Genomic DNA, 26,719 nt, shown 5'->3' with positions numbered 1-26,719 from the left:
CCTGTCACTCTCATACCATTTCTCCATCAGGACCAGGGTGATGAGAAAGCTACCATGGATGTTACACTCTTTGTGAAGATGCAAAAAAGAGTTAGAGAGTTAGAGATGGAAAACAAACGTTTGATAAATGATTTAGAAGGGTTGGAAACCCCGGTCAGTAGTAGATCCCGATCTAGTTCTACCACTGATACAGAAATAACACCAGCTACCAAGGTAGGAACTTGTCTGTCATGTGTAACTCACCCACAGTCAACAATACACTGCAAATCTAATGACTCAACATACTGGCATTTTGTCAGCAAAAGACTAGCTAAGTCTACATGCATGTTTTCTTTGGTTCTATATTTGTGCATGTTTGCATGTTAAAGGTGGGTGAGGTTTATAGCTGTCAAGAATTAATTGCATCTGAAATTAACGATTCCTTCCTTAAACTTTAAACTAAGTGCTGTCTGAATTGTAACAGTTGTCATGACAAATGTTACCATTGTGAGTTTGTACAAGTCCTGATAAATGTTTTGTCTGATGTAAATTTCAGTATGAGTCCTGTCAAATGTAGATTGTGTGTACATTTCAGTTCAGGTCCTGCCAACTGTTTTCTGTATGTAAGTTTCCATACAAGTTCTGCCAAACATTTGGTCTATGTAAGTTTCCATACAAGTCCTGCTAAATATTTGCCCCATGTGAGTTTCAGTACAAGTCCTGCCAAATATTTAGTCTGTGTAAGTTTCCATACAAGTCCTGCTAAATGTTTGCCCCATGTAAGTTTCCGTACATGTTCTGCCAAACATTTGGTCTATGTAAGTTTCAGTGCCAGTCTAGCCAAATGCATGCTCAATGTATAAAGTGTTAGTTTGAGTTCTGCCAGATGATTAGTCTATGTAAGTATCATTACAAGTCTGGCAAATGTTTTCCCTACGTAAGGTTCCGTATATTTCCAAACAAATGTAGACCCTGTGTTTAATAGTTTCATTATATATCCAGATAAACATGGGCACTGTGTTAGTTTCGGCAATGTTAGTTTCAGTGTGAGCGTTTTGTTGATCAATTTGTTGAAATATGAATCTTTTATATGTTGATTATGATACTGATTTTGTTAATGAAAAGTTGAAATGTACATAATCCAATCATTTATGTATTCTAATATGTTAGTACTAACTCTTTGATGGACATTTGAAATGTACATAATTGGATCACATGGTATACACACAAGTTGAATGAAACAAGTAGCCTCTATACACCAGAGTTTCAACTTGTGGTTTTAGATATTTTGTTGAAATCATACATAAAGTTTTGTATGATTTTGCTTTGCTGTGAAACTGGTGAATGTTTTTCAAACTGACTGTGAACTTGCGTGGTGCATCTTCTTCAAATATTGAATGTGTAAAATGAAATATTATTTGTTGAAAGAAACCATATTATGGAAAAGCGTCTGTTGGAATTGTCAAAGTGACAGTAAAAATATGATCATGTATGTTCAAACTTGTGGAAAAATGGTTCAGATTGTCTCTTGGCAGGAAGTAAAATTCATGATATTGTCCGTAGTTTGATGTTATCACACAGGTTTATTTTGAAAAAATTAAATATTTATGGTCAGAATTGTAAATTCCATCTGACTGCTGAAACTGTTTGCATTTTTATACAAAATTATTGTTTTTGTCTTTTTAATTACAATATGGGTAGATATTTTAGGACAACATTTCAGATAGGCCAACTCTTTACAAATGAAAACAGGATACAAGAAACATGTATTAAATGTAACTCATTGTTACTTCTAATGTCTATAAAGTCTGCCAAATCTGCATGTATGCGCTAATAACGTTATTTTGAAATATTTTGCCACTGGCAGTGCGGTCACTCTGAAGTCAATTCCGTTTTGCAGCTATGATCGATCACATCAACAATATTGCATGTCGTGGCACGCTATCCGGCGAAAGTACTTTCGATAGACAGAGTTGATCGTATAACTGTCGTCAAAATATTGCTCAAGATTATTTAGTTTTGAAACCCTGAATACAACTAATATATCTCTACACGTTGTAAGGTATGTATTTTTTAGAAGAAAGGAACTTAAATAATATGTGCTTTCGCTAGATCACGTGTCACATGGCGTTGCACGTACTATCTGGAATGCAATCGAACACAAATGCAAAGCAGAAGTGAGTGTGACCAAACTAATGTGAGAGTCCTGCCCACGGCAAGTCATTTTGAAATAGCGCTATTAAGATGGATCATCCAAATAGATGCCATGGGGTACAGGATTGAAGTCATTCATGTTGAGTATTGGCCGTGTATTAGATGTAAAAATAGGCTTATAGCTAGCAAGGCATGATTCATCATCATCAAAATTCAAAACTTCATCATTTTCATGATCGAGAACAATCACGTCTAACACAAGAATAATGATTTCCTTCTTTGTAAAAAAAAAATTATAAAGTGGGAGAATAATGACGAAGAAAATAAAAAGCTCCGCGACACAGTCATGGAGTTAGAGATGGAAAACAAACGTTTACAAAATGATTTAGAAGTGTTGGAAAACTCCATGAGTAGTAGATCCCGATCTAGTTCTACCCTTGAAACTACTACTGATACAGACGTAACACCAGATATCAAGGTAGGAACTTGTCTGTCAATTGTAGGTCTAGTAGTCACAAAAACCAACCAGACAGCATGACTTATTTTTGTTGTAAAACACTTTGCATGTATACTGGGATTAGAAATATAAGGGTGTGGAAAGTCATTAACTGGGCAACATAAGGAAGGTTTTCTGGTAGGAGGAATATGCCAGGAGCTTTGATATGAAGGTGTCTAGTAAAAAACTGTACATTGAACAATACATGCATGGAGAGTAAAGCATGGTTCTAGGATAAATCATTTCACGGTCATGTTTACCACAGTGTATTTTAGTTTCCTCTGAAAATGAAATTTACCTGTGTTCTGTTGTACACATAATTTTCATTGAATTTATAAACAGAAAAGCAGAGAATGTGGTCACTTTGATTTATAGCAGTGACCAAAACAATAGATTTTTAGGAGAACTATGATAAACAAGGCATTCAGTAGTGTAGTACATCATATACTTAGATGTTATTTGCCTGTGTTTTTCTTCATTCAGCCAAGGAAAATACTTGTGACCTAAGGGGTCCTTGTCACTACTCGTCTAGGGACTCGTAGTGACAGCCCTTAGGTCACAAGTATTTTCCTGCTGAATGAAGGAAAATATCGGAGAATAACATAATTATACCAACGCCAGTAATATCAAAGAAAAATTAGGGAAAGTAATTTTGAATGTTTTCACTCATAATTCAAACACAGCAGAACAGTAACATAGACATGTGTTGTCATGATGTAGAACGACCAGGGTATATATTCCATGTTTTTGGCTTGTGCCTGGTATAATAGAATTTACTTTTCATGCTGAAATCAGACTTTTGACAAAATCGCTTTCTAGTCGAGAATAAATTATTGTAACAATTACTCTTGTCCAATTCTCACAAATTGTTTGAACTCAGTTGGAAACTTATGAGGAAGAAAATCAAAAACTCCAGAACAGAGTGAGTGAGTTAGAGATGGAAAATGAACAGTTACAAAATGATTTAGAAGTGTTGGGAAACTCCATGACTTCTGAAGAAGAAATCCAAAAACTCCAGATCATCAGAGTGAGTGTGTTAGAGATGGAAAACAAACGGTTACAAAATGAGTTAGAAGTATTGGGGAACGCCATGACTTCTGAGGAAGAAAACCAAAAAATTCAGATCAGAGTCAGGGAGCTAGAGATGGAAAACACATGTTTACAAAATGATTTAGAAGGGTTGGAAAACCGATTTAGTTCTATCACTGAAACTACTACTGAATCAGAAATAATACCAGATACCAAGGTAGGAACTTGTCTGTCACGTAACTAGCTACAGTTGTCATCAGAAAAAAATATAACCTTACAGCATGCCTTCATTATGTCAGTAAAACATTTTGCATGTGTACTTGGATAAGGCGTAGAAAGTCGCTCTTTGGGTAAGTGGTTTATCCATTAGGAAGGTATACTTGCAGCTTTGATCGTAAGGTGCCTATTACTAGTAATACATGCATGTACATTGTACCAGACATGCATGTGAAGATCTTGAAAGCTATATTGCCTCGTCATCATTCTCAAAAAATGTAGTTTTTAAGGGGTTTCCTATCCATTTAAAGTCTGAAAATGGTGCACATTGCATTCATCTGGTCAATATACTCATTGAAATGCAACAAAAGTGATCTTTCCAAAACACTCCTGAAATGGTCCATGCCCACCAATTACTTGTCACTTTTCATTGTGCCAGTGAGCTAGGGAGTCTCCTGTATTTTTGTTTACATTACACAGACTCCCTAGATCAGTGTAGAAATGCAAACCAAGCTGAACATATCGTTTTATGAAGCACTATAAGTTACTTTAAATGGTACGAGGGTAGTTCATGTGAAGTTTACTATGGGGTGTTCCATTTTACTCTGAAAAGGAAATCAAGCAATGCAATACATTTTGTGTTCATTGAATTTTGAAGAAAAACCAGGAATCTCTACGTGGATTTAATCAGCAATGAAAACAAAGGTTTCCAGGAAAAAACTTAATAACCATGGTCACCTAATTTGCGATAAGTCCCTCTCAGAGAGCTCATCAAGGTATATTCTTGTTTGGAGCTGCCTGTACAAGTCGCATGTCTCATGATAATCATTTCCACAACTTTATGGTGTACTAGTAAAGGGGTATAGGTCTCTGGAATGATCACTGTTGCTGTTGTAACATTCTTATAAACTATCTTAACCCACTTAAAGAGTTACGAGGAAGAAAATCTAAAACTCCAGAACAGAGTGAGTGAGTTAGAGATGGAAAACAAACATTTACAAAATGATTTAGAAGTGTTGGAAAACTCCATGAGTAGTAGATCCCGATCTAGTTCTACCCTTGAAACTACTACTGATGCAGAAGTAACACCAGATATCAAGGTAGGAACTTGTCTAAACTAGCTACCATCATCAGTGTCACTATTCAGCATGATATAGAAATAGAATGTCTTCATCTTTAATAGTAAGACATTTTAATCAACTGAAAACTCCATGCATGTGTACATGAATGTTGAAATACACTGGTGTAGGGATACTTTAGGTGCTGGGTAAGTAGTTTGGCTGTATGGATAATTAAAATATTAAGCTTTGATATGATAACTACCAGTAATTTTACATGTAAGTGTAGTCGTTGTAACATTGTTTCTTCAATATTATAATATTGGGTGGCATGACGCATGTATACTTCAGAGTATGATCTGTAAATATCATTCTTAGGTTGATTGTCAAAGCTGTCCGCAGAGGAGTTTATTTCAAAAGGTTTCTAATTTCACTTTAAGACGTAGTTCAAACGAATTTAGTTTTCACTGCATTAAAACAATGCAGAGAATGACAGGGAATAAGGATAGTTACACTATTACCGATAGTCATGCTCTATTCCAACAAAGGAAAGGTTTCTGGGAAAGTAGTAGCAAAATAAACAGAAAAATATGACAGTATTCCGTAGACTAGCATATCACAATGTGTAAGAAGTTCACATCATGCCAGGATTAGATGCTGTTTTGGATAGTTTAGGTATGAAGCTATCATTGTACAGATTAACCTGAAAAATAGAAGACATTAAAAGTAATGTATTGAATAAAAAGGCTTTATGAATCTTTGTTAATAATTTACTAACTTTCAGTTGTGTCAATTCGACAGGCCAATTTTCAACACAAGGGAAGTGTCAGGTTTTGTTCACACTACTTTTCAAAATGACCACCACTTTGAAAACTCCTAGTGGAATCTGAGATATGTGTATTCTTCTTGGAAGCTTGCTTTGCATGTCTCATGGTCACCACAATTCCAAATTTCCATAACTTTAATGGTATATACTGGTTAAGGGGTGTTAGTCTCTAGAATGATCACTGTTGCTGTTGTAACATTCTTATAAACTATCTTAACCTACTTTAAGAGTTACGAGGAAGAGACTCTAAAACTCCAGAACAGAGTGGGTGAGTTAGAGATGGAAAATGAACGGTTACAAAATGATTTAGAAGTGTTGGAAACATCCATCAGTTGTAGATCCCGATCTAGTTCTACCACTGAAACTACTGATACAGAAGTAACACCAGATATCAAGGTAGGAACTTGTCTAAACTAGCTACCATCATCAGTACCACAGTCTTGCATGATATGTAAATAGCATATCTTCATTTAATCAGCAAAACACAAGACTATTTATAGTCTCCATGCATGTGTACATGGATGCAAACGTACACTGGTGTCACTAGCTAGGTAAGTAGATTGTCTATCGGGATATTACTGGTTGGATGCCTGAAGCTTTGGTATGAAAAGCGCTTGTATTGATCCATGCTTGACAATACATCCATAGTGCCTGAATATCTTAGAAAATACACATGGTGTACATTTGGGGTATGTGTTGTAAACAGACTATACAGCGGTATACCAAAGATAAGAAAAGCTCATGCAGAATTTGTGTATTTTATTTGGACGCAAAAAAAATCAACATATGATGCACCTAAAGTGCTGTATAGTTGTGAAATCGAGGTCCTCGGTTTTGTTTGTATTGCTGGCTGTGCATGTGTCACAAGGCCCCCAGAATTTCAAAGTTTTGTTACTTTTATGGTAAGAATCGTTTTCGTTTGAAGAGTGATGATTTTGTACCCTTGTCCAATTCTTACAAATTATTCTAACCCAGTTGGAAACTTATGAGGAAGAAAACGTAAAACACCAGAACAGAGTGAGTGAGTTAGAGATGGAAAATGAACGATCGCAAAATGATTTAGAAGTGTTGGAAAACTCATTGACTTATGAGGAAGAAAATCAAACACTCCCGATCAGAGTGAGTGAGTTAGAGATGCCAAATGAACAGTTTCAAAATGATTTAGAAGTGTTGGTAAACTCCGTGGGTAGTAGATCCCGATCTAGTTCTACCCTTGAAACTACTACTGATACAGACGTAGGACCAGTTATCAAGGTAGGAACTTGTGTATACTAGCTATCAACATCAATACCAAAAGTCTGCCATGAATCAAAATAACATACTTTCATATTCTTTAAGGTGAAAAATTTGTTGACTAGCCAAGTCTGCATACTCTGGTCTCGATTAATGCATGTATGCATGTCAGGGTGGTGCTAGGGAGTACTAATTAAAAGACACATACTATATAATCTAAGGAACCTGTACTGATGTACGCTACACAGGAACCTATGGTAGAGCTTTAGACTACCTCAGAAGTGCTACGTTACCAATGTACACCGTATTGTAAAAGAACTGTCTCGTTTTCTGTTCATGAATCATTCCAACAGAAAACATCAAAGCTATTTCAGAAGTGTTGTGTTAGACACATATTGTAAAAAAATATACCATGGTGTGGTTCACATTGTGTACATTTCAGTATTTGATGTGTGTATAAGATTATGTACATTTCAGACTTTTCGTAACATGATGTGTTTATTATTACATTATGTGCATTTCTAACTATATACCATTGTGGTCCAAATTATGTACATTTCAAACCAAGGTAGTTTATATTAATATATACACTTCAAACTGTATACCAATGTGGTTCACTTTATGTACATTTCAAACTATACTATTGTGGTCGAAATCTGTACATTTCAAACTTCAGTGTTTAACCAAGATAGTTTATATTATGTACATTTCAAACTATATACCATTGTGGCTCAGACTATGTAGATTTTAAATGTCGCTGTTTGACAAAAAAAACAGTCATCCAACCTCTTTTTAAAGACCAAAGTGATATTTATGTTAAATATGATGTTTTCAGATAGTCATGTAATAAATTACTTACAAGTTATGAAGAATTGGCTTATGAAGCCCGTTCTGCATAAATGTGATTTAAGACATGCAAACCTGTTTTGAAGGAACCTAGATCCTTCAATGTTCAATGTTGCACATGATGTATTCCCCCAAATGCACTGCGTGGACGCACATCCAGTGCAGACAACTTTGTGATGAAATATCAGATCTGGTAGTGGAGCCTCCATCAGTGAGGATCTGACAGGACATTTCCTTTAAACTCATATTCTGATATAAACTGTTTTAATCCTAGATGAAGAGTTATGAGGAAGAGAATCATAAACTCCGCTCTGAAGTTCTAAACTTGAAAGAAGCGTTCTTGGCATTAGAAGAAAACAAAGACCAGGACGCACCAATTAGAACTCTTCTCAACCAGGTGAACGTTCTCAACGAAGAGAACGAGAAACACCGCCACGAGGTTATCAGTTTGAAGAGTAAGTTAGCAAATACAAAGAGAGATCGACAGACAGGTGGAGTCAGCATTGGTGTCAGTACTGATCATAATTTATTCAAGAAGGATCCTGAGTTGATGAATGAAGATGGAGAGTTACAGATAGCATTTCATACACAAAGACAAACTATACAGTAAGTTCATTTTACAATGTCCATATTGATGAGAATTTGGGTATTTGTTTTTGCATTTTTGTCTCCCAAAGGACTGGGGACTATTGCAATGGAATCTGTTTGTCCATAATAAGTTGTTGCTCAGACTTACACTATATGAATTCATTGAAACCTGGCACAAAGGTGACATATCATATAGAGTATATGCATGTCAGTTTGTTTTGCTAGATATGCAGATTTGACCGAATAGCCAAATAGCCAACTCCTGAACAGCACTCCTAGTGGTCAAACTATGGAATCTTTTTTTTTTTATTTCTGTATTAAATGTGGTATATTCACTCTCAGATGTATTTTCTCCGCCTTCCTAAGTAGTGTTGTGTAGATTGAAATTTGTAGTAACCTAGGGAGTCAAAGTAGCAGACTGACCATTTAAGCCATCATTGGAAATCAATACATGACGACATTAATGGACTTAGTAACATGACGTACCAGAATGACTGGTATTGGCTAAGTGTATTAACAATATGAATTTAGGCACACTTCGCAAACGTGTTAATTATCATTTTTTTGAAATTTTAGTCAATGCTAATGAGATTAAAGTTAGATATTCAAATTTTACATTAAAATCCCTGAGACGAGAAATCTACAGCAGTAAAACAGCAAAGCATGTGTGTCTCTGTTTATACGCTATTGAGATACTCATAAACTGCTGTAATGTAAGTGATAATTTTCTAGTAATTTATAGATTCCAACGTGCCAAAATGAATTTCATTCAGTATAGTATTCTACTTTTTTTCACTTGAACATAGTGCTTTTATCAGGACTTCATTTGGGTCATTCATGTGTACACAATTTAACTGACAGATGGTACCATTGAAAAGAACTACATTTCTGAGTCTGGTGCAATATAAATTTATTTTTAATTGATTGAGATGGTGTATGGCGGAGGTAAACATTTGAATGTACAGAGTCCATGTACCGGTTGTTCTGTTTTCTGTTGTTTGGGGGGTTTCCAGGTTTTGAGACGTGCATATTTTTATATCTGTGTTGACTTATCTTTTGTAGACTTCTGGAGAAGCAGCTTCAAGCAGAGAAAAAGAACTTTTCAATCCAAGAGAATGAATTGAAGGAGGAGCTGGAGAGGTTACAGAAGGATAACTTTAGACAACAGAAGATTATAGCTCAGGTTAGATTATGTAGTAATGACACTGGTACAATCCAGCCATCGGTTTACTAAGATAGATCATGCATCTATGGATAGATGCAAACTAAATCTATTGTTCTTCAATGTGGTAGATTACACAAGTGGGTGATAGCAGTTCCTATGTTGTGCAATTCTAATAACCCTGTGATCAAGATAGTGTAAACACTGGAAGACCCAAAACAGCACTGCAAGTTCATGGAACTCACATTTTCACTACACCTCCCTACTGAGACTAAACCAACATACATTCAATAGCTTATCACTGTTGTATCAACATGTTTCAACAGTAGTTTTAGTTTTTGGCTATCTTAGAAAACTGAAGGCTCAATTACCAGAGTAATATGTTTGTATTACATGTATTACTGATGAAGATATACAACACAGAGTTGTATGCATGGACACAAACTAAGGCAGACATCCATGTGTACATGTACCTTGCAGTCATGATGGTTGAATGGTTAGAGTGACTGGCTTGTATTATCTGTACATTGCTGGTTGTTGAGTCATGATGGTTGAATGGTTAGAGTGGCTGGCTTGTAATCTGTACATTGCTGGTTGTGGAGTCATGATGGTTGAATGGTTAGTGACTGACTTGTAATCTGTACATTGCTGGTTGTGTAGTCATGATGGTTGAATGGTTAGAGTGGCTGGCTTGTAATCTGTACATTGCTGGTTGTGGAGTCATGATGGTTGAATGGTTAGAGTGACTGACTCAGTCTGCAAGTGGTATTACTATCTGATTTGTGCCTTGCTACTACCGTATTTTTTTTCTGAATTGCTAATGTACACTGGCAAGAAATGAATTACAATTGTACCCCGGTCAACCCAGATGTATTGATGCGGACCTAGGACAGAGTAAATGTGTAATCCTATGCACACCACAGGCTGTAAGACTAGGGACTATTACACTAACACATCTTTTTGAATATTTGATTTGTAGAATCTCCAGGCAACACCAGAAGCCAAGACATCAGCCAACTTACAACAAGAAATTAACAGACTTACCAATGAAAATTTGGTAGGTAACATTCTGTTTTGCTCTGATATAGTAATTCTTAGAAATGTGATAAAGTGACAATCTTCGTACATGGTGAGTAAACAATCTGTGCTGTGTGGCCATACAGAAAAATAGAAAACACCATATGTTTGTCATCAGAAAAACAAAAGATTTTATAGTTTGACCACTAGGAGTGCTGTTTGTAAGCAGCTTGTGGACCTAAAATGAGGGCTATGATAGTTGAGTACGGTAGCCTTCTTTGACAAAATATCCATTTCTCGAGTTCCTTAATATTATCGATCTGAAGCACAGTTAGAAAATACACGTGGTGGTAAATGCTGGAAGATGTTATTTTAAAAGTTGGGGGAAGTATCTGTTATTGGTTATATTGAAACTGTTTGTTGAAGAAGTTGGTTTTACATCTGTGTTGCTTTTTTCCCACTCTACAGGAGCTAAAGGAACAGATGGAAATTTATGAGAAAGAGACAAAGAAACTTAAAAAACAACTCAAACTGGCAGCTAGAAGATTACAAAGCAAAGGGGTAGAACTTGGTAAGTTGTTTTTATTTCAGAATCGTGAGTTTACATTTTGCACATTTTACCCATAATGAGTAGACAGTTCAAAATTATTTTTTTGAAATCTTATAACTCAAGAAGTCTCAAGAAAAAGTTAGAATTGTTTATTAACTTGATCATTGAAATCACGGCATTTTAACTTTCCTCAAGAGCAAGTAAAAATTATACTGTGTTATATATTGTGTATTAGCTTAGTTCGTTATCTGTGCTACCCCCACTGGGCGAAGAGTAAACAACGCATGCCAGTAGTAATCTAAATTGACAAGCAGTTGCAATTGGTTAGTTCCTTTACACAATTGCTGATTAACTGAACTCCACCTCTTCAGTCTGAAACTAAAATCATGTGGGGTATGCAATAATGTCATCTCGTATATAGGAACACAGTTGGGGGTAACACAGATTTCTGTGCTAGAATAATGACTTAATTTCCCTATACGTGAGTGGAGATGATCGAAGTAATCATATAGGAACTATACTAATTGTGTATAGGATTTTACATGTACTGGCTACAAAAATCAAGACATTGTAAAGTTGTTCAAAAGTTCCTGAAGGTAAAGGACAGACATCATGGCATTGGGTGCATGCATGTCAAACGGTTATAAACCCGTAGGCTTTTAGTAAGATTGACTTGGTGATCCAGGCATTGTTCAAATCTGACCTTTCTCAAAAGGTCAAAACTGTGAAAGGGATGAAATACATGTAAATGAGCTTCTCTTTGAATGGATGGAATTCAGAGCTTTACAAAGTATTACAGCAGGTCATTATTTAAGACGTGTCATGACTTGTTTTGGGTCTCTAACAAAGCCCTTTAGGTTGTTGATTATAAATCTCATACATGGTGTTTAAGTGGTAATTAGTGATTGAGACAGAGGGTAACAAGGAAGGAAGGAAGGAGATTGATTGATTGGCAAAATGGTGACTTCTAATACTAGGACAAGAATGCGAAGGTCACTGGATAGAAAGTATGAGGGTGTCCAGCATGATGATATTGCTATGACATGGTATGAGTCAATGGTGTCCAATACTGTAGGTATTGTATAGTGCTTTGTGTTCTTGGACTAGCCACAGTGAGTTGACATTGTTTGCATACACTCTTGTCAGACTTGTTGACTTGGTGTGCTGTGACACTGTAGCATACAGTAGTTAAGTACAGAACAACAGAGATCTGAATGTAGTAAAACAACTGAAAAATCAGTAACTGTTCACTTGTCAGTTCCCTGTTCTCTGTTGAAAGTACATGTAGGTCAAATCTATCAAGTATTTAACCAGGGTTCTTCAGGAAAATTATGGTACAAGGTTTCCCAGTTTAAGTGCTGGATGTAGTTAGAAGCACCACTCAAATAATCAGTTTGTGTAACTGTTTACTTGTTAGTAAATGGTTCAGTGTAGTATGTAACGTAAGTAGGTCAAACCTCTTGGACTTCCATGTATAATTTACTGACAACTCCTCAAGAATATTATGGTACAATCGCTGGAAATTTTTCCAATTTTCCTTTATTCTGTTACTGAAGTCCTCAACCTTAACAAAGAAAACACTGCTGTTGAAATTTTGCTGATACATGCGATATAAAGAGCAAAATCTGTGATAGAATCCTCACCATGCAAAACAGACAAGTACCACTAAATTTGAGTCATTGATTAGTGTCGATATAGACATTCATATTTCAAACTTTTTTATGGAGTAAACAGAAATGCTCATGTACTTACATGTTTTTATATCATATTAAGGTCGTATACACTTGTTAAGTTTGACAAAAAAAAATTGTCGTTGTGATGTTTTATATAACATTTGTCTTCTGGGCCCATAATGACATGCCCTATTATGTAGTATGTATTTATGTGGTCGGGCATCAATGCACACAACTTTCTAAACTACATGTCAGGAAACTACTCTTCTCACGGTCTGCCCATTGACACAATTACCACCAGGTTGGTTGGGAGTGGGATGGGCCATTCAATTGAACCATTGTGACAGGCATTTATATTGTTACAGTACAAATTTGTTTTCATTAATGATTGTCTCTTTACAAGACTTAGTAAGACTGTTCACAATAAAAACATATATGAAATTAAATCTAACTATATAGTAAATCAAATTGTAAATACTGTAGAGATCTGCTGTCATGGATGTGACTCGACAGTTTTTACACTAAAAAATGAAATGAAATTTCTTAAACTATATTGGTCAGAAATAATCAAATGTTTATAAAGAGTGTGTTAGAACTAAATAGAATAATCTTGTAGTAGTTTCGAACACAGCGTGTAAATAATTTACCTAGTATATTCCAGCTACATGAATCACTTCGACCTTCTTCAGCTTTTATTATATATGATTCAATGATGTAGACTGAGCCGTTGAATTATACTAGGTGAATTATTTATGCTATGGGTTTGGAATTACTGCAAGATATGATTTCAGAGCACAGCTGCAAGGAAATTGCTAGAATGGTTTTAAATAAAATTATATATGGTATGATACTAGTATGCACCTGGTCCACTTTCTTAGTTCCGAAGGAGGAGGCGGTGGCTTTTGTAATGTCTGTCTGTCTGTCTGTCATTCTGTCTGTCATTCTGTCTGTCTGTCTGTCTGTCTGTCTGTCTGTCTGTCGTTACATATGTGCCATCAACTGGTTTTGTAAGTTTACTGGAACCAGTATATAATAATGATACTTAGAGAGTTGTAAAATATTTTGAGCAATGTATTAACTTTGTGGATATCTAGGTTCTTGGGAGCTTTTGTAATTACTGTGCACACACGTATGTGTGTGCCTATTTGTATGTATGTATGTATTAGTATGTATGTATGTATGTATGTATGTATGTATGTGTGTGTGTGTGTGTATGTATGTATGTATGTATGTATGTATGTATGAATGTGTGTGTGTGTGTGTGTATGTATGTATGTATGTATGAATGTATGTATGTATGTATGTATGTATGTATGTATGTATGTATGTATGTGTGTCTGTGTGTATGTCTGTGTCTGTCTCTGTCTGTCTGTACATCAAAATCTCAAGATCTTGTAGTTTGCACTATGTTTATGCAAACCAAAATAGAATGATCAATGCCTCAAGACTATTCTTTTCAAATTTTCATGCTCAATGTATTTGCATATGTTTCTAGCTATCAAAATTTAATGGCAATTTCCTTGCAGGGATTATATTTGCATGAATTCCTAACACACTTTGCAGAGTTATATTGCATTGCTGTAGTCAAATGATGAAATATTGCAAAATGCAAATTCTGATTTAGATTATGTAAGACGCAAACAAATGAAATCCTGATATTACCAGCAAGCACATATTGAATATATGTGAGAATATGCATGTGGAAAATTTTTTATTTAAAAATTGAAAAATCTTCCCATTTTCTTTCTTTCTGTTACCTGCTTCTTATCAAAGGCCTACCACGCAGTAAGTATGGAGTGTCAAGTTCTTTGCATGATGCAATTAGTAGCCGTATTATGTAGCACCTATTAGTTGTAGCATGGAGGTAGACTCGATTGTACCTCCATTTGTAGCTAGCAGTGTATGATACCAGACTACTTGGTTTTGCTGACTTACAAGCTCTTTCTGGCTTAGAAACTTCAATTTGGCATCAATGAAGATGCCAGTATGTTGAAGGGTGGTGTGTATGTGCAAATTTTGAAGCGTTTTTGTGTTTGACTTTAATATGTGACAGCGCCCTCAAGTGACAGTAAAGCAGTAATGTGGTTGGGTCAAAGGTTAACTGACTGTTCATGCTGAAAAGTATTTGTTTTGAACCTCAAATATAGTAAATCATGAAATTTTTTTAGATTGTAAATGATCTCAGCTTTCTTGAGCTGTTAAATAGAAGGCCAAGTGGTGTAGCCAAAATATACGGTAAATTATTTACACTCAGAAATACTACAAAAAAAGGACTCCAAAGCAAGGAAACAACATTTCATATTTTTGGTTGTATCATTAAATGTATTTAGCATCAACTAACTTCTGGAGCATAGCATGAATAGTTTGGAAGCCTTTTGCCTATTTCACTTTATGCCACTAGATGGCGCTGTGTATAGGCACGTTTGCACACTTGCTTAAAGGTGCATGTCACTCCAGGAAATAAAGGTATTTTTCATAAATTTTGGGATTCTGCCGTCATTTCATGATTTTACATCACTTACATGGCATGCGATTTCAGAGAAACGGCAAGTTGACCCCTGTGCCTTATTTGGGGAATTTTGCTGTAGGTCACATTGCATTGTGGGAGTTTGAAGAAATACATGTGCAATAGATGAACAATGAATATTCATGACTTCTATCTATGTGCATACTATCATTGGAAAGATCGTGATGAAGTTGAAATTGGAGTTTCTCTGAAATTGCCTGTAATGCATGTTAATTAAAATCCTGAAATGTCTCTTCAGAACTCAAAATTTCATGACAATACAAATTCCTTCCTGATGTGGTGTGTTCCCCTTTAATGATGTGAGTGAAAATCAACTGATACCTATTCCATCATCCACACCACCCTACATGTAGTTGATATTCCTTGCATAGCAGTCGTCCTTGGGTGTATAGTTTTGCAATCAAAACAACTATGTTTTAATTTTGTTTTTGCATGTTTGTTATTCCTGCGTGCTTTGCTGTGGTGGAGTGAGTTTTTTTCGCATTGCCAACTAGTAGACTATACCCTAACTCTTAGTTGTCCTAGCACCTTAGTCTCTCCTGCTAGCATGTTGAAATTCATAAACTAAAAAACAAACAAAAAAACCCCATTATTTTGTAGTTAGAAAGTTATTGTATCTATGAATGTCAGCAGTGTATTTAGCATTAGTATTAGCAATTAACTGCTATTCTGATACGTAGGAAGTAGTCAGTACTCACGCATGCCATCATCTCATTTTCTCCTTATCAAATGAACCATTATCATCAACAGTCCATACATACATTTCACAGGCATTTCATGACGTGCTGTTAACATGTGAATTCAAATTCTGAACTTGTTCCATCTTGATTAGGTGAAACATAATTTATACCGCCATTAAAGGTGAAAACAGTACTCTTGGAAATCATATGGAGGCATTTCTGTAAACTTTTTTGGAATAAAGCAGTTGCCTACCTTGGTATAGATTTAGCAAATTTGAAAACTCTATGCATTACATATATGTGTTGTCAATCATATAATCCTGGCAAAAAAAGTCACAAACATCAATTTTGGTTTAAACATCTAGTCTAAAGTATAGCACAATTTCTAAAATATATCATGGACTGTTATGGAAAATTCTGACATGGACACAAATCCACAGACTATCAAAAAGGTAAAATGGAGTCAAATTCTTGTATCTGTCTTACAAATGTAAAAGTATGACTTGTAGCTATCACTAGTCATGAAATAGACATCATTTTATTCACCCATGTTTGTTCACACATTCTCACGCCATACCCAGTACATATTGAAATTCATGCCACAGTTTTGGATCCAGTGCACATGGTTTGAAATATAAATTGTGTTTGATCAGTTTCTTATGAAATTGACAACCTTGAACACTCTTATAGTGAAACGAAATTGACGCAAGTACTTTTTATTTTATCTTGTTCATCTTTCTTTTTCTTCTATAGATATTCCAGGTGATATTAGCACAGGTCATATCGGTTCTCCCGATCCTCGTAATGGTGGAGCGTTTTCACCGTCAATACAACGTAAAGATCACGTGTTTATGGGTATGTTTGCATACAAGGCGGAGGATGAACCAAGACTTGTGAAATGTCTTATAACAGGTATGCATTAACCATTGGTATACTACATACACCCCAAGTTGTACACATTTGAACAGAATATACAGGATTTATATTTGATTGATTCTAAAGCATGTTACAACCGAGATCAAAGTTGTGTAGAAAATGCAATCTACAGAACATCATTATTATTGACCAACAGTTTATTTCGTTCCATTTGAGCGTCTTCCAAGACTTGTGAAATGTCTTATAACAGGTATTGGTACACTACATACAAGCCAAGTTGTACACATTTGAACAGAATGAACAGAATTTTTTTCTTTCATTCTGAAGCATCATACAACCAAGATCAAAGTTGTGTGGAAAGTACAGTTTGCACAACATCATTATAATTGAAGCACTAGCCTTTTTCTTTCTGTTTGAAAAAGTAACTCAGTGAGAGTCTGTTTATTCATGAGTCTGCATGAACGTAACTGCAACATAGTTACACAAAAGTGATAATCAATCAAGGTTTACCAGACACAATACTTTCAATACCAGAAACAGTTTGTATTATTCCAGACAACAAACACATTGTCTCAGACTTTATTCAAAGCATTGTCTACTACAAATAAACCATGTCTGTCAATGTTACATTGTTACATTCCGTTGTTGCCAATAGTCTAAGAGTTCCAAAGACAAAAACGAACAGAGCTAAATGTTCATTCCTTCCGTCAGCAATTTCTTACTGAACCGTGTCAGGAATGATTAGTAACTCATTGTTCCATTGTTTTAAAGTATCTATCTGCCTTTGTTTTAATTTGTGTCTTGATTTTGGAACTGTATTTATTGTATACATTTGAATGTATATTGTGATCTTATCTAAAATATATTTTTTTATGTATGATTTTATTCTTTACTGTCACGCAAAGAACTGCCCATGGTGGAACAATAAAAATGTATTATATTGTATTGTATTGTATTGTATTGTATTGTATTGTATTGTAACATTCTGTCTGTACCTATTACAACTAGCATTGATACATGTTGTTACACACATTAATATTTGAATGTAGAAAATATGATATGATTATAAACTGATATATTTTTATTGTATGTTAGATTTCAGACCTAAGTTAGCTGAAGGTTTACTTCCTGGTTTATCAGCGTATGTTATATTTATGTGTCTACGTCATGCCGACTATACTAATGATGACATGAAGGTCAAATCATTGTTATCAGGGGTCGTCAACGGAATCAAGAAAAGTACAAAGGTATGTAGTTAAAATAGAACACCAAAACTTGTACAATTTATTATTTAACTAGAATGATATTTGTTGATGCAAAACCAAGTTATCTTTTTTCATGTCTGTGTTTCGGCAACATAACTGTGACTGTGTGACTTTATATACCGTGCATGAAATTGACTTAGAAGGCACACTGTTTCTGAGTCACTCGTAGTGAGAGATAGAGGAACATCAATTTTGGTACATTGCAAGAAATTGATGTTAGTCAGGGACATGTTATATTGGCTTACAGGTACATTTAGACAATGCTAATTGTTTATCAAGCATAGTAAGGGATCATAGGGGAAATCCAAATTTTGGTACATCACTAAAACTTTGCTGTGCAACAGTGACACTTGAAATAGGCTTCAAAGGCACACTGTCTAAGTACCAGTCACCATGTATACTAGGTATAGGACTAAATATGGATAGTGGCATTAGACGGGGGAGTACAGACGTTACCAGATATCGCTCGCTAATATCTGGGTAAAGTTTAATCCATACCTACCCAGATGTTTCCTAGCCATTGAAAGATTATAGTCAGAAAAGGACTCGGCATACAGTGAATCAACAGTTACTGTTTGAACATAACATTGAGACAACATTGACTTTGGTCATTTCTGATAATACATATTATTCAATTTGTTTTTACAGAAACGAAGCGATGACTTTGAAATCATTACATGCTTCCTGGTGAATACATGTCGGTTGATGCATAATTTAAAGCAGTACAGTGGTGAAGACGTAAGTTATGACTTGTTGTACAGTAGCTGATCATAATTTTTTACATTTCGTTACTGTGCACATTAGCAATTTCACATTATGTGGCCAATGCATATTATGTTTATATGTTTCTTTTTGATATCATCAGACACACAGATCATATCACATTAATAGTACAAATTATAGAGTTCCAAAACCATGGCAAGTAGGTTTTCATTGTAAACAGCGCTACTAGTGGCCAAAGTGTGCAATCTTTTGTTTTTCTGATTACCAAAATTTAGCAAATAGAGAGCAGTCTCAGATGCATAAGAATTTATTGGAAAAGATTGAAAAGAGCACTCCTAGTGACCGAACTTTACAATCTTTTGTTTTTCTGCTTAGCAAAATTTAGGGTATTTTGACCTGGCACAGATGAGATATATCAGTGTGACTAGCAGCCAAACTTAGCAATCTTTTGTCTTTCCAGTAATCAGAATATGGCATATTGAGAACAGTCACATTTATCAGAAATTTTGTGGCTAAGAACAAAAGTTTTGGTCATTATTAATCAGATGTTTATTTTCCACCATTCTAGAACTTTTCAAGTCAGAACACAAAGAAACAAAACGAACACTGCCTTCGAAACTTTGATTTGTCTGAGTACAGACAGGTGATGAATGATCTTGCTGTGCATATATACCAAGGTCTCATCAAATCCATGGAGAAGAAACTCTCTACAATGATTGGTAAGTTTTCAACCAATCAGTAGCCGCTATAGTTTGATTGACAGCTGTCATAGTGACATAAAATTTACCCAAATACGGCATGCATCATGTGTGTATAACCAATCAGTAGCTGCTATTGATTGATTGATTGACAGCTCTCATAATGATGTAAGAAGTTAACCAAATACTGAATGTATCATGCAAGTATAATAACCAATCAGTAGCTGCTGTTGGTTGATTGACAGTTGTCATAGTGATATAAGAACTAATCACTGCATGCATGGAGTCAGGTGCCAAATGCCTGTCACCTGATCTGTTCTAGTTTTCAATAGGAAATGAATTCATTGTACTTCAGTAAGTATGCATGAATGTGTATATTTTCCACCCATTTCAAAGATTTAAACAGTAGATACATGTACTAGCGACCAACAACCCCTTACTCTTTCTCTATCACTTCTTATTATTGGAGAAAGGCAAAATTAAAGAAACTAAATGTCATATGTCTCTGCAAATATGTTGCCCAAGTACTTGTTGCATTGGACATTGTCACCCTACAATTTGTTGTCACCCCCTTGAAGAGTACAGTGGTCCAGGTCATGGGTCAGATTGTGATTGACACCTGATCCAATGCATGTATGACGATGTGAATATCCAATCAAGGAGTAGCATTAGGTCAAATGATCAAAAATGATTTGAAAAGCCATCACAGGACATATAAGAGTGTGTTCAGCCAATCAATATCATCCATTGGTTGATTGACAGCTGTCATAGTGTTGTAAGAACCAATCACATAACCATCTTTTGTAATTTCTCTGATTAGTCATTTGTTATGTAAATCATCATGCAAATGTTTCATGTCACTTTTAGTCTGTCTAACTTTGATGTTGTGTTTTATTTTTCTTTCACTGTTCACCACGCTGCAGTTGCAGGAATGTTGTACAATGCGGGTCAAATAGTTGGAGTAGTCCAAAAAAACATTTACAATAGAACAAAGTCCTCTAAAAACCGTCACAGTACTAAACTTAAGGGTATATATATAAATGCAACATGTTTGCATGTGCCTTTATCTTGTATCAGAAGGTGACTGTATTGATGGGTTATTCTGCAGATTGATAACATTTCTAGCCTTATTACCTTTTCTGTGCTAGGGGGTCTACTGGTAGTCATGGTGATATTTGAGATTGCTATCTTTGACTGTGACAGCGTTTTTATTTTTGTATTTGACGGTTTGAAAACTTTCCTCATGAGATTACACGAGGGGGCAGGGGTACTCACTTCAAATAACTTTATTTTAGATAGGGATTAAAAACATCTCAATTTTGAGGATAGTTTTTCGTCTTGCAGTCCTACGAATAATATTATTACATTCCTTAGGGGAACTATTCAAGTTATTAGCTGAGAATGTGATCATGTGACCACTTACCTATACAAATAACATGCTTTTAGACGTGATCATATTTATTCAGGGTCTGAAACAGTTTTTACCCATGGCAGAAGTAAACGTCGTTAATGACCCCCGAGGAAAATTTTCAAAAGAAGGCTCTTTACCCAAAATACCTAGATGGAAAGTAGACCCATGTTTAGGGATTTTAGTGAGAAGATGACACATTTAGGCCACACCTTCCTGTTAACCTTATATGGTGTTTACCTTATATGGTATGATACCCATTTGACAAATATGATACTTGTATAAAATTCACAAATTTACTATCCTTATTACAAATTAATTCCCATGGTGTCAAAAAATTAAACTGTAGATTAAATGTACCAGCATTTGGTTGTTAAATCAGTGCATTTGATTTTAGCTTAAATTTTGGGCTACATTGAAAGAGTAAATGTAGGAAAATAATTCAATTTCTAACAACATACCAGTGTGTAAGACAGTAGGTTTTTTCAAGTTCTTTGACTGCAAGAAATTAGCATGAATAGTATCTATGCAATTCTTTGTCTTACTCTGTGTCTGTATCTTCAGTGTTAACTTGTCCCTGTGATTGTTACAAAGTAACCTCTATCAGTGTCCACTGCAGTGTCCAATCTAGTACAATGCTTGGTTCAAAAATTTTGACAGGAGTTTACACAATACAAGAAAACTGATCATGACAGTCACTGTACTGTCGATTCACATGTTACAGTTGCAACACTACAGATTTGTTTTTCATCAAACGTTTACTTGTTCATATTATAGTGCCTCAGCAGATGAACGGTTAAACTTGTTTTGCTCTTCAAAAAACTGTTTCCTTGTTTTTTGATCCAATATATACTATCAAGTTGTATGTTTTGGAAAAAGTGGAAAATTACACTCTCAGAGGCTAAGTCAAACACATTAGCCTGATGATTTAGGCGTGTATCTTTCAGTGTTCATCACACTTTGCATTTGTACACTGATCTAGGAAGTCTTTATGTGTTCATGTAACATAAACATAAACACAGAAGACTCCCTAGCTTGCTGTTTGGGAGTTTCAGAAGTGTCATTTTCAGTGAATGTATTAAATTGGAGAACTCAATGTACACCATTTTCAGACTTCATATGAATAGACAACCTTTTTAAAACTTTGTAACAGGCACTATGACTATAAAAATATTGTGTAGGAAAGTTTTTGACAGAAGAATGGTTTCGTGGCAAAGTGAAATAGTGTTGATGCTGTTACAGTATGCTTCAAATTGTATGCAATAAATGTCTATAGTCAGGAAAAAGAATTTCATGATATAGATATACATGTACTGCAGTTGGCCATATTATGGGTTACATTGACATTGTCACATGGTCAAGTTCATTTGCTAAGGTCAAGTTTATCTTACAGTCAGAGACTAAACAATAGTGTAACGAGGTTATAGTAATAATGATAATTATTAAAGAGTTTTTGTTCAGGGTGGTAATTTTAAACAAATTTGACTTTCCCAGGTATTAACCAAAGTTCCTCTTCCCCGGACAGTAATGGTTCCTCACCAAAATGATGGTGTAACATGAACATATAACCAGCTTCATCAGTGTTCTGCCCATTTCTGTTCCAGGCTCCTCAAACTTAAAGTAAAAGCAGTGCATTGATAGTAGTAGAACAGTAGTTTTGACTGTAGGACTAACTTGACCAATAAATCATCATAAAATGGTTTCATTATGTCATGAGTTATACCATTATGTTTGTTTCAGTGCCTGGAATGTTGGAACACGAAGGCATAGCTGGTGTCATGGGTAGTAAGCCAATGGGTTTACGGAATAGAACAACCAGTGTGTCTGGAGAAGATGAGGGCTTCAGGAAGATCACCATAGATACCATCACTAAGCAACTGAATATCTTCCTTGCCATCATGCATAATCAGGGATTGGATCCTCAGATTGTGAAACAAGTGTTCAGACAGGTTAGTCAAGTCAAGCCTTACCCACCCCTTTTTTAGTTACTCATGTAGTGAAGTCTCACTGTTTTGTATGATGGATTATTCCATTCAAAGTACTGAAGAGGTAAACAGGTTGCACAGATTAACTAGAATATCCACAAGTTTTAAAATATTTTCATCATTATGGAGAGGAGGGTGGTGGTTTGAGCTGTTTATTCCTGAATGGCTAAAGTCCTCGGGAAAGGTTTGAACTATGAGTAAGCTGTATACCTAGGATCCTGATATAACAGAGGTCTGTATAAATTATATGTTCCTCAATCATGAATGGCTGCAGGTGTGGGACAATGTGATATACAGTGAATTGCGAGTTGGACTACGCTAGGAGGAATAATTGAGATTATAAAACACCAGATTTCATATAGCTTATAGTGACTGGCATAGATCGTATCACTTGGTATGGACTATATATTAACACATAGTAACCTTAATTTGCATATAGTGGCACTAGTCACATTCTATTTTCCCTAGGGTAATAATTATGTAGCACTGAATTCTTAATGAGGGTTTGCTTTGACTATGGTTAGAATACATACCTGAGAACATGATGACTTTTAAAACACTTATTGCCTGGCCTTATTTGGGCACTAGTAGATGTCATATTGCCCCTCATGCTGTTTTGTAACAAGTATTTCCCTCGGATTTCAGCTCCAGGAAATAGTTTCTACATAACAGCCCTCAGGGTAATAGACATCTACTAGTGCCCTCATAGTCAGGCAATAAGTGTATATTACAGTGTGTGATGGAAAGTGCAATATAAGAAATCGCATTGTTTAATATGTTTGATTTAACATTTGTGATTCAAAATATTTCACACCAAAATAGTTGCTACACTAACTGTCCTTGCATGATACATTACTGTATATCTCACATATTTGTTTATCTTTTTTTCTTTGATTATAGGTGTTTTATCTCATCACAGCCTCCACCCTAAACAACCTTGTACTTAGGAAAGATATGTGCAATTGGCCTAAAGGAATGCAGATAAGGTAAAAATAAGTGCAGTCACTTTTAAGATATTTCCATGCCATGAAACCACTGCTTGATTGGCTGAAAGTAATGCAAATAAGATTAATATTTAAATCACTCAAAAATTACCACATTTAACTGTATGGGGTCTCCCCCTTGATTGGCTGAAAGTAGCTCAAGTGACAAAAGAATGGATATCATTTTTAAATTCTGTTAAAATCCATGGGTTCCGCTTGATTGGCTGAAAGTAATGTAAATAAGGCAAATCACTCTAAAATTACCATATGAAATCCATGGTTCTTGCTCTTGATTGGCTGAAAGTAAAACATATGACACTCTATTTAAAATTACCATATTAAACTCCATGAGTTCCTACTTTTGATTGGTTGAAACTAATGCAAATGAGGCAAGACATACTATTGCTGCCAGAAGTCCAGGAATTGATCTACATGTTATGACCCTTTGCATCTGAGCTTGCTCAGCTTACTAGGTATAATGATTTTAGTCATCATCACTGTCTGATTACTCCAAACAATTGTACAAAAGTTGACCTGTGATTTCACACCATCCTGATGTCAAATTTGAATGTCTCTCTTTGTGTTCAGGTACAATCTAAGTGAGTTAGAGGAGTGGTTGCGTAGCAACCGATTGATGGAGAGTGGAGCCGTGGAAACATTGGAACCACTTGTCCAAGTATCACAGCTACTACAAGTCAGTAAGAAGACTGATCAAGACGTAGAGAGTATATGTGAACTTTGTACAAAACTCTCAACACAACAGGTTGGTTACTGTATATTATTAAGCTTATCTACTATTTTTCATTGCCATTGTAGAAGGTACATTTGTTTTGCATTTCACAACATACATGTGACTGTTAAATTGCAAAAACGCTAACTGGTTGTTCAGTTTTCAGTATATCCAATATATGATAGTGTAGCATCCACTTTTGTTGACATATAGTGTGCATGCTGATTTATAAATTGCCATAGATGTCATTCTCTCTCTTTATCCTCTGTGTCTTCCCCCTGTCTGTCTCTGTCTCACTGTCTCTGTCTCTGTTCCCCTCTCTCGCTCTCTCTCTCTCTCTCTCTCTCTCTCTCTCTCTCTCTCTCTCTCTCTCTCTCTCTCTCTCTCTCTCTTACTCTCTCTCTCTCTCTTTCTCTCTCTCTCTCTCTCTCTCTCTCTCTCGCTCTCGCTCCCTCTCTCATTCTGCTCTGTTTGTCTTTCACAATGATCTCTCATTTAACAATTCTCCCTCGGAAACATTTCAAATTGACATGCTTTTCCATGAAGCGCAATCACCAAACATACTGGCTTAACTACATACTGTACTTACTCATCTTGACACATTATGCTTGAAGCAAAACCAGATACATCACTTATTCAGACTGATGGCAGGTGCTCACATTTGATGAATTAAGCATTTTGTTTCTATTTCAGACAGATCCAAGTAATTTTAGCAATAATGCCTTTGTACCAATTTTCTTGACTCTCTGTGGCATGTGGATATAGATCCTTGTAATGTAATTTGTTGCTCCCACACTCCCCCCCCCCCCCCTTCCTATTTGCCAAATGCTGGTTATCTTGTTAAATACAAATTCTTTCCAAGCTCTATGGTGATGCTGGCAGTTGTACTTGATATTCCTGTAATAAACCAACAAAAGATATTATTCAGTCAATTTCTAGTTACATGTACTTCAGACCTGCCTCCCCCTACCAGCCTTTACGTCTTTACATTATGATGATGTCATCCTCACGTGTGTCACATGATCACCTGTTTGTTTGTTCTTCTCTACTCTGTCCCAGATCACCAAAATTCTTTATAACAGGGCCCTGTGCAATCAGGAGGAATATGTTGACACCAGTATGGTGAATAAGGTACAGAGAGGCATGCAAATAGGTTTTATGATCTCAAATAGCCTGGAACTGACTCACAGCACAGTCTCACCATATTGCATATTCATGCTGCATTTGCATATTCAAATCTTACTGGTTTACACATTAATGCATATTCATTAACATTTGCATACTTGAAGCCCATTGGTTTTACACATAAAAACACTTGCATACTTGAAGCCTGTTGGTTTACATAATAATGTATATTCATGTCTTCATTTGCATATTTGAAATTCTTTGATATACACAATGCATAATAATTGTTTATATTTGCATACTTGATGCTCTTTGGCATATTCATGAATATTAACATATGAACTTTTTATTTATAGCATGTATAGCATGTCCTCACTGCGGAATGCAGACATTGTTTTCTATACTCAGAATGATGTTATTTTTTCAGCAGTTAACCACAAAGGAAGTTATGTCCTTGTTTTCAGGTTATGTGAATGCATTATTGTACAGTCACTGACATTTCTCTCTAAATCACAACATACTATGAAACTAGTGGAAAAAAAAAGTTTTATTTTCTCACTTTGTCAGATTAGAGCTGAATTAAAATGTGTCTGGAATTGTCATAAAGTATATTAAGGATGTTTTACTGTTCTCAAGAGAAGTGCATGTTTCTTCTTTCTGAGAAAAATTGAGAAGTTTATTTGGCTTTTTTGGCAGACGACATTACATAGCCAGTGTACCTGTCAGTATGATCATTAATACATCATAAGTACAGAAATGTATGTAATATATATCAGAAAAAAGTGAAAACAAAAATTATACCTACAGGGATCTTAGGCGATGATGTTTTTAGGCACAAACACAAGACACAGAAAAGCACCATCACTTTAGTATTTCAGCTATTATCTCATCA

General features: G+C 35.5%; 1 protein-coding gene across 3 annotated transcripts in view; it reads left to right on the top strand.

Annotated features, from left to right (window-relative positions):
- LOC144447796 (unconventional myosin-Va-like) overlaps positions 1-26,719 on the top strand; it is an 83,973-nt gene that overhangs the window by 51,709 nt on the left and 5,545 nt on the right. Inside the window, exons 23-36 of one of the 3 annotated variants that reach the window (XM_078137882.1) lie at positions 31-213; positions 8,112-8,443; positions 9,488-9,608; positions 10,567-10,644; positions 11,073-11,175; positions 14,601-14,612; positions 16,788-16,946; positions 18,006-18,157; positions 18,824-18,913; positions 19,467-19,617; positions 22,745-22,953; positions 23,890-23,975; positions 24,561-24,735; positions 25,762-25,833. In XM_078137882.1, the coding sequence (XP_077994008.1) occupies positions 31-213; positions 8,112-8,443; positions 9,488-9,608; positions 10,567-10,644; positions 11,073-11,175; positions 14,601-14,612; positions 16,788-16,946; positions 18,006-18,157; positions 18,824-18,913; positions 19,467-19,617; positions 22,745-22,953; positions 23,890-23,975; positions 24,561-24,735; positions 25,762-25,833 (1,923 nt within the window). The remainder of the gene's footprint in view (positions 1-30; positions 214-8,111; positions 8,444-9,487; positions 9,609-10,566; positions 10,645-11,072; positions 11,176-14,600; positions 14,613-16,787; positions 16,947-18,005; positions 18,158-18,823; positions 18,914-19,466; positions 19,618-22,744; positions 22,954-23,889; positions 23,976-24,560; positions 24,736-25,761; positions 25,834-26,719) is intronic. The other 2 variants (XM_078137883.1, XM_078137884.1) reach the window with 2 other exon arrangements.

Source organism: Glandiceps talaboti, chromosome 16 (genome assembly GCF_964340395.1).
Source record: "Glandiceps talaboti chromosome 16, keGlaTala1.1, whole genome shotgun sequence".
NCBI classification, from domain to species: Eukaryota; Metazoa; Hemichordata; class Enteropneusta; family Spengelidae; genus Glandiceps; species Glandiceps talaboti.
This window is presented reverse-complemented; position numbering and strand designations above follow the sequence as displayed.